The sequence below is a fragment of the Lemur catta genome, chromosome 19, assembly GCF_020740605.2.
Source record: "Lemur catta isolate mLemCat1 chromosome 19, mLemCat1.pri, whole genome shotgun sequence".
Lineage (NCBI taxonomy): Eukaryota > Metazoa > Chordata > Mammalia > Primates > Lemuridae > Lemur > Lemur catta.
The window spans coordinates 24,596,273-24,611,083 of NC_059146.1; the positions used below are offsets into that span (position 1 = coordinate 24,596,273).

The window sequence follows — 14,811 nt, forward strand, 5'->3', positions numbered from 1 at the left end:
ACACTTATAAAAATAAAGTTTATTAAAAATATTTTTAAATCTGTACACATTTCTATGTCCTTGTGTTTGTTAGTGAATTTCCAGTTCACTCCTATGAACTCAAACTCGGATTATCTTCAAAGTGTTGTCTGAGTTCACAATTGCTCAATGTCATTAACCTTTTGACTATCAGTCATAATACCTACTTCTCTGTGTCAGCCAGCAAACTTCGCAACAAACTGGGCAGAGGTTAATGATTGTTTTATCTTTACCATAAAACCCAATGTGCCACCAGCTGCCACAGCCTCCAACATTGGCTGCGGCTGACTCCCTAACCCCAAGCACAAAGAGCCGATCATCATGTCAGACGGCTACTTATGGTTTGAAGGGATAGCTTTCCCTGTCGTTGGTTACAACACTGAAATCCTAAGAAAAACACGTGATGAGTTTGTGCTAAGGGATGAAGATGTAGTGACAGTGACTTTCCCCAAATCAGGTAAGGAAACGGAATCATGAACTCAGAAAAGCTGTGGCTGTGTTCTTTGTTCATTCAGTAGACAATTGGGTTGGAGTTTTGTGGGGGGGGGGTTGCCTCTTTGAGACAGGCTCTCACTCTGTTGCCCAGGCTGGAGTGCAGCGACCCAATCATAGCTCACTGTAGTCTCCAACTCCTGGGCTTAAATGATCCTCCCAAGTAGCTGGATCTACAGGTGTGCACCACCAAGCCAAGCTAATATATTTTTTTAAATTTTTATAGAGACAGGGTCTTGCTATGTTGCTCAGGCTGATCTTGAGCCCCTGGCCTCAAATCCAGGTGATCCTCCCACACTAGCCTCCCGAAGTGCTGGGATGACAGGCGTGAGCCACTGCCTGTGGCCTGATTGGAGTGCTTTCCACATGCCAGGCAATGTGCAATGTTGTGGGGGCTGGAGCAATGCTTGAGAGCATTTACATGCAGAGAAAAGGATTCAGTCAGAAAATTACACAGTAAGATGAGTGTTCCGAGGGGATAATCTAAGGTATTAGGAGAACCCATAGGAGTGAATCCTAAGGCGGATTCAGGTGTTGGTATTGGCGGGGAGAAGGATGACCACTGAAGTCCTAATAGAAGAAACAGAATCTAAATTGAAAAGAAAAGAATAAAAGTGAAATTACTTGGTGAAGGGGGACATTTTCATGTAGAGGAATCATCATGGACAGTGGTCAAGAATTGGAAAAGAGCCTGTTACATCCAAGGGACTGGAAGACGTAGATCGTATTTCTATGGGAGTGGGACTGGGCGGTCGGAGTATTGCAAATTGGGCAAAGATTGAGGCCAGAGACACTGGGAGTGGCATAGCCTTGAAAAGCCAAGAGCAATGGGAACTTATTAAAAAACTTCAGCAAATAGCCAAAAAGTGGAAGCAACCCAAATACCCATTGACGGATGAGTAGATAAACAAAATGTGGCATATAGATACAATGGAACATTATTCATCCTTTAAAAGGAAGAGAATTGTGATGCATGTTATAGCCTGGATAAACCTTGAGGTCATTACGCTAAATGCAATAAGCCAGTCACCAAAATGTGAACACTGAGAGATTCTACTTATGTGAGGTGTCTAGAGTAGTCAAGTTCACAGAAACAGAACGTATTAATACAACGGTGGTGGCTAGCAGGTGGAAGGAGAGAGGAATGAGGAGTTGCTTAATAAGCATAGAGTCTCAGTTTTGCAAGATGAAAAAGTTATGCAACACTGGGAACATACTTAACACTACAAAACTGTATGTTCAAAAATGTTACATTTTACGTTACGTGTATTTTACTGTAAATTTTTTTAAAGTCAGATTGAAATGAGTGACCATGATTTTTCCTTCTTTGTCCAGGAACACACTGGTTGACAGAGATTCTCTGTCTGATTCGATCCAAGGGGGACACGAAGTGGATCCAATCCAAGCCCATCTGGGAACGCTCACCCTGGTTAGAAAATGAGCATGGGTTTACATTACTAAACAAGAAAGAGGGCCCACGCTTCCTCAACTCCCACCTCCCCATCCATCTCTTCCCCAAGTCTATCTTCAGTTCCAAGGCCAAGGTCAGTGCATAATGGTCAAGACATGTTTGACCGATGCTTTTCAAACTTTAATGTGCCTGTAAATCACCTGGAGATCCTGTCGAAATGCGTTCTCACTCAGTAGGGCTGAAGGGGACCCAAGATTCTGCGTTAGGTGATGTCAGCGTGGCTGTTCCACAGACCATACTTGAGTACGAAGGTATATACCCTTCTGCAGATTACCCCAGCCGGATTTAAATCAGAATAAAGTGACGTGATAATGCCAGAATCAGAAAACCACATTTCAAGCCCAACTAGAATTTGGAACTGCATTTTGTACTAAATAAGCCCCTTTTTGTTGTTCTACATTAAAAAAAAATAGTGAGCCAATCTTAATTCAATTAGTGCCTCTTGCCACTGAAGAGAAATGGAATTATTCACATGGGAAGCAGGACATTTGTAGATCAATGCCTAAATCCAGGTGCCTGCTCTGGTGTCATGACTGGTTTTTCCAACCACTGTGTCCTCCTGTGTGTGGCTGTCTATTGAGATTAGCAGCCACACGGATCTCCCATAGGGCTCATCGATGTTCACCAGACGGGACAATCATTATTCAGGATCTAACATATGTCAGACCATTTTTAGAAACATGCTTTCCTTAAAAAAAAAAAAACTTTCCTAGAAAGTGTTTACTGGTTTGTGAATTTCTTAAATGCTTTTTGCTTAAACTAAATTGAGAAACTTAGCATGCTATTCTCCTCTCTTAGAAAGTGTACATTGTGCAATAGCACAATAAATTTGTTACAATATACCTATTTACATGTGTCTTATCAGTGTTTGATAAATTCCTGTGTGGGGGAAACTGAGGCCTAGAGAGGGATGAGAACTAGAATAATGTCACAAAGAGAGTTGGTACTGGATCCAAAGTAAAATTTAGATGCTCAAATGCCAAGTAATTTTGCTTGTGTATGTGTGAGTATGTGTGTGTGTGTGGGTAGTAATCTTAAGTATTAGCTTGATGAATATTTACATATGTACACATTGAGTAACCCCCATCTAGATCCAAATTTAGAACATTTCCACTCCCTCAGGCCCCTTCCCAACTAGTGCCCACCCACAGAGGTAAACACTCCCCTGACTTATAACTATAAATTAGTTTTGTCTGTTCTTGAACTTCATATAAATGGAGTCATACCGTACGAACTGTTAGATGACTGTGAGATTCATCTATGGTCTTGGGTGTCCATATGGATATATATTGCTATATATCTATGAATGTAGCATAATTAATCCATTCTTCTGTTAGTGATCTTTAAGCCATAGTATGCAAATATAATGCCACTCACATTTTAAAACCTTCCAGTTGCTTCCCACTGTGAGACTATAATATCCCAGAGGGAAGGGACCATACCTTCCTCTTCCTATTGTCAGCCTCCTAGCACAGTGACTACTTCCTAAGAACTTTACCCTTTATATTTGATTAATGAATGAAGTCAGTAATTTATTAAAAGAATCCATTGACATTTAATAGGCATCTTCTGAGAAATGGCCTTTTCTCCATTTTTATGAAGAGCAAAAGGAGTGGGAAATAAATGTATTGATTTTTCATTCTCCCATTTTTCCATTTAAGGTGATTTATCTCATCAGAAATCCCAAAGATATTATTGTATCTGCTTATTTTTTCTGGAATTCAGTGCACCTCGCTAAGAAACCGAAGTCGATAGCACAGTACCTCGAGTGGTTCATGGAAGGCAATGGTGAGTGTGCTGCAGTAATAAAATACGGCCGCTAGGGGGCGATGGGAGTCGCCACCCCATTCCGGCGCGGCGGCCTGTTAGGGACCGGGCCAAGGAGCTGCACCGCCCCCCGCCTCCCGTGGGAAAACTGTCTTCCATGAAACCGTCCCTGTGCCACAAAGGTTGGGGACCACCGCGATCAGACCTCACTTGACACCCAGCCTCGCATCTCCACATCTCACCAACCTATGGGTGTAAGGCTCTGTCACCGCTGGAACCCAAATCTGCCAAGTCCCCTCCTCTCCTGCCTCGCAGCAGAACTGCGGCCAACCCTCAGCCCGCCCCTGGGAAACCGGCCACGCTATTTCCTGCGTCCCCAGCCTCTCCAGTGCCAACACAGACTGCTATATTCTCCTCCACTCTGCTAATTTGGGGCTTCCTGAAAGTCAGTTTTTCATTGGCTCCCAGACAACACAATCCTGACCTTCTTACCATTTTGTCCCTCCCACAAAATGCCTCTTTCCAAAACTCACTTAATCTCTATTTCTATGTTTGCATGACTCTGGAATCTCTATACTTTGGATTATGCAATTATGCAGAATCTCTGGGCTTTCTCTAGCACTTTCAATGTGGCAGTTTTTCTCACAACTGCGTGATGAGTCCCCTGTCTCAGCTGTGATCTGTCTCCCAGGCTCTAGCAGGCCGGAGGGAGCCATAGATGCCCCCGATTCAACATGTTCGAGACTGAACACATCTTTCCCTCACACCCCAAACTGCTTCTCCTGCACGTTTATCTTCCTCAGTAACTAGATCCAGCCCTCCCCTCACCCAAGCGCTGGCGCGATTCTGACATTGTATACGTGTCTCCTTTTTCCCATCCCACTCCCCTATGCCCCTCACCACTTTCCTTTATCTAATTATTAATCAGGCCCCACCACCTCGATTAATATCTTCATTCTTGTCTCTGATAAAATGCTGCTATATTTAGGAAATCCTACAATTGCAACAGTATATAAAATAGCAACCTTCCCCATTACTATTGGCCTTCTCTTTTTGTTTTCCTTAGCAGTACTCATCACCCGACAGGGATGTATTTATTTGTTTATTCCATGTGTCTCCACACTAAAATGTAAGCTCTTTGAATTGTTCATTGTTGAACCCCAGGCCCCAGGCCCTTGCTACATAGTTATTATTGGACACACCTTTTTAATAACCATTGACTACTGTTTCTATTGGCCCTTTATTAAGCAGAGCCAGTTACTTCTCACCTAGTTTAACGTAACAAATGCATTATTGATGTCCTTACCTGCATACTCTTTGGCCCTTCTAGGCTATATTGCAATTATCTATCAGACATTGAACAGTTCATTTTCTCTTTACAACCATCCTGGATTGTTTGCCCTCAGCATAAAGTCAAACCTTCAAAGCCTAACAGTCATATTTACTATTGATCCTAGCAGAACTCCGCAGCCATATAGCCTGCCTTGCTCCAGGTTACTCTTTCAGAAAAAGACAAACAGTGAAACCATATGATGGAAGCCCAGACATGAACAGAACACTCCCCTCCTCCATGCTATATTTGATCTCGCCATTTGGTACATAAAGAAGTCTGGGTTGTGCTTCAGCTGTCACCAGGAATCTTGTAAAATCCACCCCATAGTGGTGAGTGATGAAGACACATCCTGTAACCCTCACCACTATCCCAGTATCTTGCCCATCTGTGCTTTAAAACTCATGCACAGGCCTCTTTCTTTCTTATCCAATCAAGAACCATCAACATCAAAATCTTCATTTTTGCCAACTAACATAAATATTCTGAGCTGTGCATAGCCACGTAGAGGGGTAAACCAAACCCTTTTCCCTGTACAGATGAAGAAACCTTGGGAATTCAAGTTCCAGGAAATATTATCCTTAGACCCAGGCAACATGGGTTCTTTCTCTGGACCCTGGGCCTTAGAGCAGAGCTTTGGCTCACACATGATAACAAGGCCTTAGGGGTCGTCAGCTCTGAACACATTTCTTCCTCCAACAAAGTAAGGAGTCTATAGGGACAAGGGCACTTGCTTACTTGGAGCTTTCAACCTACTTATTACGTATTCTGTGGGAACCTTGAGCCGTGGAATCCCTCATGCAGAAGACTCCAAGCATGCTGTCAGGGACTGTGTGGTCCTCTGCTCTGGGTCCCACCTCCCAAGGCAGACCATGTATGTGCACCAGCTGCATGTGCATCTGTGAACTAGGTATGGCCAAAGGGAAAATCAAAATGAATGACTCATAATTACTATCTGCAGGAGTCACCGAAGGCCATTAGTTTCTCGGTCCCATGCTTCTCCCAGCACTTTGCATGTCCAAAGTTAAAAATGAAATAGACTCACAGACCACACCAGAGAGCCTTCCTGGAATATCTGGATGGGCTGATTGGTGAAAGGCTTCCCCAGACCAAGATAGTCTGCAAAGACTGGAATATGGCCCTGTATCTTCAAATCCACAGACACCAATGAACTGCCACAAGGAACAAGAACAATCAGGGAAATATGACATCACTGAGGAACAAAATAAAGCACCAACAATGGACCCTAAACAAATGCAGATGTATAAATTGCTGAGCAAAGAATTCAAAATCATTGTTTTAAGTAAGCTCAGTGCATTTAAAGAAAAACAGAAAAACAATTCAACAAAAACAAGAAAACAATAAATGACCAAAATGAGATATTTAATAGAGAGAGTGAAATTATTTTTTTCAAAAAAAAGAAATTTTGGAGGTGAAAATGCAATAAAAAAAAAAATAAAAATGCAATAGAGAGCATCAATAGCAGATATGTTCAAGCAGAAGAAAGAACCTGTGAATTCAAGGACAGGTTAGTTGTGAATATGCAAAGGGGAAAAGAGAAAAAAGAATGAAAAGAAGTGAGGAAAGCTTACAGAACTCATGGGGCAGCATCAAAAGAGAATATATTCTAATAATAGGAGTTGAAAAAAGTGAGAGACAAAGAGTCATAAAACTTACTAAAATAAAAGCAGAAAACATTACCAATCTGGGGAAAGGTATAAATATCCAAGTTTAGGAAACTCAAAGGTCACCAATGAGATTCAATCCAAACAAGATTATACCAAGACGTATTATACTCAAACATATTATACTGTTTGTCAAAAATCAAAGACAAAGAGAGAATTCTGAAAGCAGCAAGATAAAAGAAGCATATTACACATAAGGGGGTTCCAATAAAGCTAGCAGCAGACTTCTCAGCAAAAGCTGTACAAGCAAACAGAGTGGGATGATATAATCAAAGTGCTGAGGGAAAAAAATTGTCAACCAAGAATACTTTAGCTGGTAAATCTGCCTTTCAGAAATGAAGAAGAGGTAAAGACTTCCCCAGACAAACAAGACCAAACCTGTCTCATAAGAAATAATAGGCCAGGTGTGGTGGCTCACACCTGTAATCCTAGCACTCTGGGAGGATGAGGCAGGAGGATTGCTTGAGGCCAGGAGTTCGAGACCAGCCTGAGCAAGAGCAAGACCCTGTCTGTACTAAAAATAGAAAGAAATTATATGGACAACTAAATATATATATAGAAAAAATTAGCCGGGCATGGTGGCACATGCCTGTAATCCCAGCTACTTGGGAGGCTGAGGCAGGAGCATTGCTTGAGTCCAGGAGTTTGAGGTTGCTGTGAGCTAGGCTGACGCCACAGCACTCTAGCCCAGGCAACAGAGTGAGACTCTGTCTCAAAAAAAAAAAACAAAAAAACATGTAGACTAAAAAGTTGAACTCATAGAATTGGAGAGTAGAATGGAGGTCAACGGGGGTGAGGAGGAGGGTGGGATTAGCGAGATGTCGGTCAAAGGGTACAAAGTTTCAGTTAGACAAGATGATTACATTCCCCAGATCTACTGTACAGCAGGTTGACTATAGTTAATAATAACATATTATATACTTGAAAATTGCTAAGCGAGTAGATCTTCGATGTTCTCACCACCAAAAAATGGTAAGTATGTGAGGTGACGACTATGTTAATTAGCTCGATTTTATCATTTCACAATGTATACATATATCAAAACATCATGTTGTACACCGTAAATATATACAAGTTTAATGTGTCAATTATATCTTGATCATGCTGGTACAGGAGTGAACATGATAGATCGGATTAACCTATCTCTCTTTCTGCCCTCTCCCCATGCAGTGGTATATGGGTCATGGTTTGACCACGTTCACGGCTGGGTGTCCATGAAAGAGAGGGGAAACTTCCTGATGCTGAGTTACGAAGAGCTGAAATGGGTAACCATCATTGTAACAGTTGGCACCCAGCCTCTCACCACCATCACTTCCTCTAACTTCCCTCCATTTCCGTGTCTCTGTTCCACCTTCTCGTCAAAATTTAGCCTCATGAAGAGTCACTAAGAGTGAGACTAGCTCGCTGGTCTTCACTGCTCTACTTCTGGTTGACCCTTCTCAAGCTTCATGTTCTTTCTTCACATGTTCTTCTTTATTTTATCTTCTTAAAACATCTAAAAGGGCTTTTTCCATGCACTCAGGCAGAGTACGATGGCTTACACAGGCCCTGGTGGTTGTAAAAGTTTGTGTGGGCAGGACACATGGGGCTGCTGCTAACCTAGTGTTGAGAAGGTGCTACGGAGGGAGACAGAGCTGGGTAGAAACAGTTCAGTTCCAGAAATGTGTCCAACTGTCTGACATCTCAGCTTGATGGATAAGAGGAAAAATGAAGGCCTGAAATCAATCTATGTAAATATTCTGAAATGCCAAGTACTAGAGGGGCTACTGGTGGACAGGAAAAGCTGTCAAGTGATGCTTAGAACCAGTAGGGATGATTAGAACCATTGTATTAATAAAAAGAACTTGACCTATTAGTGGTATCATGGAGAAAAGAGAAAATAACACAAACACTGGATTTTGCTTCCATCTGAGAAACATTACTTCCCATCACCTTCCTCTGGCTGCCTCTGTCCAATCTTCGATGGCCTCAGCATGAATTCCATCATAATCAAGAAGCTACCTCAGGTACATGATCCCGTCCCTTTCTATAAGTTTCCCTTCAACTCACGCACTCAACTCTCATGTTAGCTCTTTTCACAGTTGTGTGTCCTCTTGTTAGGTAACAACTGAGGCTCATGAAATAAATTTGAAAGCATTATAGTTCTAAAAGAAAGGTCTATGATTCAAAGCAAAGTCTTTCTGGTATAATAATCTATTTTCTTATCATAATCTCCCAGGATCCCAATTACTATTATAATTATTGAGATCATATACAAGAAGATAGTGTAAAACTCTACGTATTACTCAAATGATAGTTATGAGAAACAGTACATTGTTTGACGGCATAGACAAGATTTGAAATCAATTCCTCAAATCTTTGTCAAGTTTTCCCTGAACCTCTCCTTGGTTAAGGCTAATCACTGTCTAGAAGCCTTTCTCAAAGTCTCTTTAAAAACTCTAGACCCTGCCTCTTACTGTTAGGTTACCCTAAACTCAGCCACACCAGGAAATCCATGATGAACCTTGCACCTTTCACATACTTTGTGCTCTCTCTTCTTTACCGTTTTCTCTTTCCTTCTCTTAGGTGCATCCAACTCAATCACTTCTCACTTCCATATCTTGTTCCTCTCTTCTTCTTCCCCCTCCCCCTCCTCATTCTGCAGTTTCCTCCTTCTCCTATTTTCTCTGTTGTCTTTTCTCTGTCATGTCCTCTCCCTTGTTTTTTCTTCTTCCAGGACACAGAAAGAACCATAGAGAAGATCTGTCAATTCCTGGGTAAGAAGATGGAGCCAGAAGAACTGAACTTAGTCGTCAAGAATAGCTCCTTTCAGGTCATGAAAGAAAACAAGATGTCCAATTTTTCCGTGCTGGATGATACTTATTTAGTTCACAAAGCACCACTTATGAGAAAAGGTAAAAGAAAATGCTCTGGTTTTAACAAGTATCAGAATACATAGAGGGCATTCTTGTGCTTAAAGCAGGGCACTAAACAGTTGAGACGAAGGAGTGTCGGAATATGTTGACTTTAATTGCTCATGACCCAGAGAATGTCTCACGGCCCTTATCAGGGTGTCTCTTTTCATGGTGCTGATGTGGGTTGCAGGCACTTGGAAACAGTTGATCGGTGCTGGGATGGTTATCTGTTGTGAAATCATTTAGATTCTCTCTCCTGCAAATTTGACATGGGAGGGTATCCATCACTTCCACAGCAGTGACCAGGTTAATGAGCTACTCCCACCAAGCTTGCAAGCTGGGATTGACCTGGGGAAGAAGGATGGAATTGGGGGTGGTCATGTGGAGGGTACCCCACCGATGAAATAGCATAGAGAACTATCCTTAACAAAGACACGTGTGAAGGAACAACTCAGCTGGAAAAAGGAGAGAAGAGAGACTTTGCTATCAGATATAATAAGGCCCCTTGTGATAAAAGCTTAATCATATCCCTACCCTTGGGCTCGAGATGAATGAAAATGTCTATTGCATGAAGTTAAAGAATCCATTTTTCCAAAATCCTACAGTTCAAATATATCTGGGATGGTGATCCATGCAAGAAAAACAAAGACCCTGAGTAGGACAGGGCCACTGTCGCCTCAGTGAGCCAGGACAGAGGCCAGGAAGATTAGTCTTGAGCCTTAAAATCTAATGGAATTTGCCCTGCCAGGTTTTGGGTTGCTGGGGATCCATGACTTCTTTCTTCTTTCAAATTTCTCTTTTGGAATGAGAATATCTGTCCTACACATGTCCCACCATTGTATTTTGAAAGCAGGTAACATGTCTGGTTTCATAGGTCAGCAGCTGGAGGGGACTTTTGGCTCAGAATGAATCAGACGTCAAGTCTCACTCATGCCTTAGTGAGAGTTAGGTGATATTTAGATGATATTTTGGACTTAGAGTTGATGCTGGAATGGGTTAGAAGTTTTGGACTATTGGGATGGGGTGCATGTATTTTGCATGTGAGAAGGACATGGAAGTGGGGGCGCAGAAGGCAGAGTGTTATGGGCTGAATGGTGTTCCCCCAAAATTCGTATGTTGAAGTCCTAACCTTCAGAGCCTCTGAATGTAATCACATTTGGGTGTAATGTCTCTGAATAGAAGTAATTAAGTTAAAATGAGGCTTATAGGTTGGGCACTACCCCAATATGACTGGCAACCTTAAAAGAAGAGGAAATTTGGGCCAGGCACAGTGGCTCACCCCTAGCACTTTGGGAGGCCGAGGCAGGAGGATCACTTGAGCTCAAGAGTTTGAGACCAACCTGAGTAAGAGCAAGACCCTGTCTCTACTAAAAATAGAAAAATTTAGCCAGCCGTGGTGGTATGCCCCTGTAGTCCCAGCTACTCGAGAGGCTGAGGCAGGAGGATTGCTTGAGCCCAGGAGTTTGAGGTTGCAGTGAGCTATCATGATGCCACGGCATTCTAGCCAGGGTGACAAAGCGAAACTCTGTCTCAAAAAAAAAAAACAAAAAAAAACCAGAAATAGGCTAAGAGAGAGAAGGTAGGAAATCATTTCCAGGCAGGTACAAGTGTAAACGGCACGTTGCCAGGCAGTATCAGGGCCCACCCAGGAACCCTTGGTCATTCTGCTGTATTAGCTACAATGTCCATGACGGGTGGACGGTAGGAACAAACCAAGGAGGAGATGTGTTGGGGTGCTAAGGCTCACCCCTCCATCTGACCTCAGTCTCTCTTTCATGTTTTCCAGGCAAAACTGGAGACTGGAAAAATTACTTCACGGTGGCCCAATCTGAAGCCTTTGATAAACTATTCTGGGAGAAGATGGCAGACCTTCCTAAAGAGTTGTTCCCTTGGGAATAATGTCCAAAAAATCCTGGATCTCATACGGATACTGATATTTGTCCTCCTGTCCCTGTACATGTGCCTGACACAGGTGGGGGGGGGGGTCTTAGCAGAAAACCTATCATTTCATCCTGGAGCCTTAAAATATCAAATCTTTGTCTCTTTGGCTTGACTTCCTCATTAAAAATGACCACGGTACCCCTACGCATGTCATGGCATCCCAGACTTTTATAAATGTTTGTAACTTTTCAAACATAGAGAATGCTATAGAAATAATATGTTATCCAAAAGTGTGTCCAAAGTCTTTTTATAAAAATAAGAAATAGTTACAGTGGTAGATTTTAGAGCAAATAAGAATAACAATCGAAATAAGAAATAAAATTACAGAAGCAATTAAGGCTCCTTTTCTTTCCATCCCGTGTGTCTCCACAATTTATCATCATTCTGACTTGGAGAGGATAATTCCTGCAGAACAGCCTGTCGCATAGCAAGAGTGGTGCCATCTTGAAGCAAAACCACCAAGATGACCAAGGTTTTAACTCCTGCAGCAAAGCCTTGAGACGATGCCTGCAGCCCAGATAATCCCTCATAAAGCTGCTTATCTAACCTCCCCAGTGGTCACAAGTTTCAAAAAAAATGTCTAAGACATGACCAGCTGCTTTTACCCTAAAAGCTTGCTATATATACATATATATACATATATGTGTATATATATATATATATATATATAAAGGATATTTTCTGGAAGGAAAAAGTGGGGATCCACCATCCCTCAACCACCTGAGACATCACTTCTGGTTGTAAGTCCCTATGAAATATTTCTTTCTGAGAAACTGGATTTCTTAGCCTCTTTCTTTGGCCTCCCTGGGCCCTTAGGACAATTCCCACCTAGTTTTGCTCTCTTCCTCCATGGTGTCTGACTGTAGACAATAAATGGCATTTATGCAGGCTTTTAAAATGTATATAAATGGCATATGGTATAATGCATTCATCGACGTATATTTCTACTCAGCATTTTATATTGGGGCTTTGTCCATGTTGGTGTATGCAGACTGGTTCAGGATTGAGTATTCAGATTTATGATATAATTTAGTTACCTGTCCTCCTATCAATGACTTTGGGTTTCTTCCCACCAATTTTCCCCATTTAAAGCACTGGTTTGATGGACATGATGTGCACAAAGACGAGAGTTTTCTAGGATGTACATCTCGAAGTGAACTTGATGATTCACTCATCCTCATCTTGATTAAATGTTGCCAAATTTTTCTTCAATAGTTTTAGACCACTTTATACTCCCATCGACAAGACATAATAATTCCAGTTGCTCTAGCTACTTCCAAATATTAATATTTCAGACATTTAATTATGTTTTGCAACTCTCTGAGCATAAAATATCTCATTGTCATCCTAATTTGCATTTTCCAGATGACTAGCAGGCTTGAACAATTTTTTAAATGTTTATGGAACATTGGTATTCCTCTTTTATCAACTGCACAGTTATACATTCTGACAATTTTTTTTGCTGTGCTATTTATTTTTGGTACATTCTTAAAATTTTCTGATTATTAATCCTTTGTCAGTCTTATGCATTAAAAATACATTCTCTTTGTTGCTTCTCCTTTCATCCATTTGTATATTCTGTTAGAAGCACAGTAGAAAGGTTCATGTCACTTGCCTTCAATATTTTTCATTATGTGATCAGAAAGAATTTCTCATAGCAATGTTACAAAGGTATTCTGACACTTTTTTCCCCATACGTATTTTTTTTTTTTTGAGACAGAGTCTTGCTCTGTTGCCCGGGCTAGAGTGCTGTGGCATCAGCCTAGCTCACAGCGACCTCAAACTCCTGGGCTCAAGCAATCCTCCTGCCTCAGCCTCCCGAGTAGCTGGGACTACAGGCATGCGCCACCATGCCCAGTTAACTTTTTTCTGTATATAGAATTTTAGCTGTCCAGATCATTTCTTTCTATTTTTAATAGAGACAGGGTCTCGCTCTTGCTGAGGCTGGTCTCAAACTCCTGACCTTGAGCGATCCTCCTGCCTCGGCCTCCCAGAGTGCTAAGATTACAGGCTTGAGCCACTGCGCCTGGCCCATGTATTAATTTTTTTACTTTGTGTGTATATATCTTCAACTCACACATTTTTCTTTCTTTCTGTTGTGCTGTTTAGGGGCTTAATAGTTCCTCATATGAGTAGAAGAAAGTGCCTTGGAGAATTAAGAGAATTCTGGGAAGAGATTAAGATATCATCAAGGGCCTTCTTTGTGTGCTCGTTGGAAAGAACTAGAGGGTTTTATTAAAACACCATATCGTACCCCATAAATGTACGCAATTATGATTTGCCAGTTTAAAATAATATTAATTTTTGTTAAATGTTTAAGAATTTTAAGAGAATCCTGAGCACATCTGAGTTTTGTGTCACAAAGCATAAAGACTGTGTTAGGTGATACCTAGGCTGGACAGGAGCAAGAGAGGAGATAAAGAAGGGGCCCATGGCACCTCTGTATGTGACCCCCTCTGATCTTTCTCACACACGTAGCTGGCTCTCTGCCGGGAGGTGGGAGCAGAGGTGGCCACCTGTCAGGGGCTGCACTGTGTTCCCCCCAAATTCATGTTAAAGCTCTAACCTTAGGTACCTCAGAATGTAACCCTATTTGGAGACAGGTCTTTAAAGAGGTCATTGAGTTAAAGTGAGGTCTTTAGAGCAGAGCCAAATACAGTCTGACTGGTGTCCTCACAAGAAGAGGAAATTTGGACAGAGTCTCACGGGCTCACAGAGAAGAGACCACGTGAGGACACAGCAAGAAGGCAGCCAGCCAGCCGCAAGCCAAGGAGAAAGACCTTAGAAACAGCCAACCCTGCCAGCACCTTGATCTTGGACTTCTAGCTCCGGAACTGCGAGAAAATAAATCTCTGTCGTCTAAGCCACCCAGGCTGTGGCCCTTTGCTACGACAGCAGCCTGCGATGATTAATTTCAAGTGTCAGCACAACCCTAGCAAACTAGTGGACTCCTCAAACTTACTCAACTCTGAATTATTAATAACTGTAGTTCTCACATCCAACAACTGCAAAAAGTTACCCAAATACAGCCAAAGCGCCCTCTGACCATAAAATCTCTAGCAACTCTTTTTCAGTCCCAGCAAAACGGTGTTAACCACACCCCTTCAGCAGAAAAAATATCGCTTCCAATACCATCCAACCCAGAAAGTGGCGATGACCCTTTTCCTGACTATGTTGTGTCCATCCAGTGAGTCTTGGTGGGGCAGCTTTTGT

General features: G+C 42.0%; 1 protein-coding gene across 1 annotated transcript; it reads left to right on the forward strand.

Moving 5' to 3' along the window:
* Window positions 1-286: 286 nt before the first annotated feature.
* SULT2A1 (sulfotransferase family 2A member 1) lies at window positions 287-11,931 on the forward strand. The gene is made up of 6 exons (XM_045531292.1): window positions 287-475; window positions 1,846-2,054; window positions 3,643-3,769; window positions 7,934-8,028; window positions 9,480-9,657; window positions 11,444-11,931. The coding sequence occupies exons 1-6, from the start codon at window positions 340-342 to the stop codon at window positions 11,554-11,556; spliced, it is 858 nt and encodes a 285-aa protein (XP_045387248.1). The 5' UTR covers window positions 287-339; the 3' UTR covers window positions 11,557-11,931.
* Window positions 11,932-14,811: the final 2,880 nt, after the last annotated feature.